General features: G+C 56.6%; 1 protein-coding gene across 1 annotated transcript in view; it reads right to left on the reverse strand.

Annotated features, from left to right (window-relative positions):
• The window catches only part of ATP6V0A2 (ATPase, H+ transporting, lysosomal V0 subunit a2), a 44,860-nt gene extending 43,377 nt beyond the window's left edge, over positions 1-1,483 (reverse strand). Inside the window, exon 1 of the mRNA XM_006894628.1 lies at positions 1,367-1,483. Coding sequence (XP_006894690.1) covers positions 1,367-1,483 — 117 coding nt within the window. The remainder of the gene's footprint in view (positions 1-1,366) is intronic.
• Positions 1,484-1,489: the final 6 nt, after the last annotated feature.

The following is a 1,489-nucleotide window of genomic DNA, read 5'->3' on the forward strand; positions in this document are numbered from 1 at the left end:
CTGTCTGTCTCTGTCTCCCCTCTTGTGGACATTTTGAACTAAGTAACAACTAGACTCAAATGAGAGAGAGATTCTCTTTTTTAAAATCATCTACATGTATCTGAACAATGACTCCAAATAAAGATGAGACTGTATGGGAACTGGGAAACTAGGTGAATAGAAACAGAGTAACAGAAATAGTACAGAAACAATGAGAATTTGGACACACTGTTAAAAAAAAAAAAGGAACCAAAGTCTGTGAACAGTGTGTGCAGAAACTGTTGAATGAGAACCCGTGTAATCCAACACCAAGTAGTATTTAAAAACCCAACAGATTAGGTTCTGTTTAATTGTCCTTTCCACATTGCGGCCCTTTCCTCCACAGCACTTATCACAGTTCATGATCAAGTCCAATGTCTGTCCCCTCCCAGCCTGAGAGTGCAGGGGAGCACGGGAGCCCTGTGCACTTGCTCAGGCCAGCCTCGCACAACGGTGCCTGGCAGACAGCAGACACTGAATAAAAGCTTGTTCACTCTTCCAACAAATGCCTATTGAGGGGTTTGTGCTGAGTACTGAGACCCAGAAGAAAAAGAGGCAGGCGAGGGCCTGGGGGCTCTGTGGTCCCCATACAGACAGATAAAGCAGTGAGGAGTCCACAGATCCATAAACAGTATCATTGTTCCTAGGGAGGCTGCTCCCACTCAGCAAATGCTGGCTGCGACCCCTACCCCTCACCCCCAAAACCCACAGGCCCTGCTGTCCAGTGTCTCCCAGGGACCCTGGAGGACAGAGCCCAGCTGAGAGTTTCTAGGCTCTGAATCTTTAGGGTATCAGTCGATTCCCTCTTTCTCTTCGTGATCTGAGTCTATGTGATCTGAACCGCTGACTTTTCCGCTTAGCAGCCCACCTACCACCCCTTCCTCCCTACCAAACACGGGTCAGTAACCCATCACACCACTGGGTCAGCAAGACCCAGGCAAAGTCCTTCCCCGGAAGGGTTTACACCAAGCTCAGTCCCCATTCGGGAGCCTGCTGTCTCCACCTGGAAGACCTGTCCATGGCCAGTTCCTGCCCGGCTGTCTGAGCGCCGACATCACCTCCTCCAGGAAGCCCTCCGGGATTGCCCTTCGCAGGACACCCCCTCCCCCAGTGTCCGATTCAGAGGACACCCCCTCCTCCCCCTGTGTCCGAGCCCCCATCACACGGCCCCGTGTCGCTCGGATCTGCCCGGGAGTGGTCGCTCGGACCAGGAGCAGCCCACGCGGCCTCCGCGGGCCAGTGCCGGGCTGGCGCCCCGTGCGGCTCGTCGCGGGCCGGTGACGACACCCGGGCGCGCGCCCTGCCGGCGGCCCCGCTCGGCGGCCCCGTCCGGGCAGCGGGCACTCACGTCTCGGAACTGGACCAGGCCCCTCTCGCCCAGCGCGCTGAGGCACTCGTAGGCCGTGCCCGCCTGCAGGAAGAGCTGCGCCAGACACATGCTCTCGCTCCGGAACAGCGACCCCATGGCGCC

This window comes from Elephantulus edwardii, unplaced genomic scaffold (genome assembly GCF_000299155.1).
Source record: "Elephantulus edwardii isolate Elephantulus edwardi_28Jun2011 unplaced genomic scaffold, EleEdw1.0 scaffold00148, whole genome shotgun sequence".
Taxonomy (NCBI): Eukaryota; Metazoa; Chordata; class Mammalia; order Macroscelidea; family Macroscelididae; genus Elephantulus; species Elephantulus edwardii.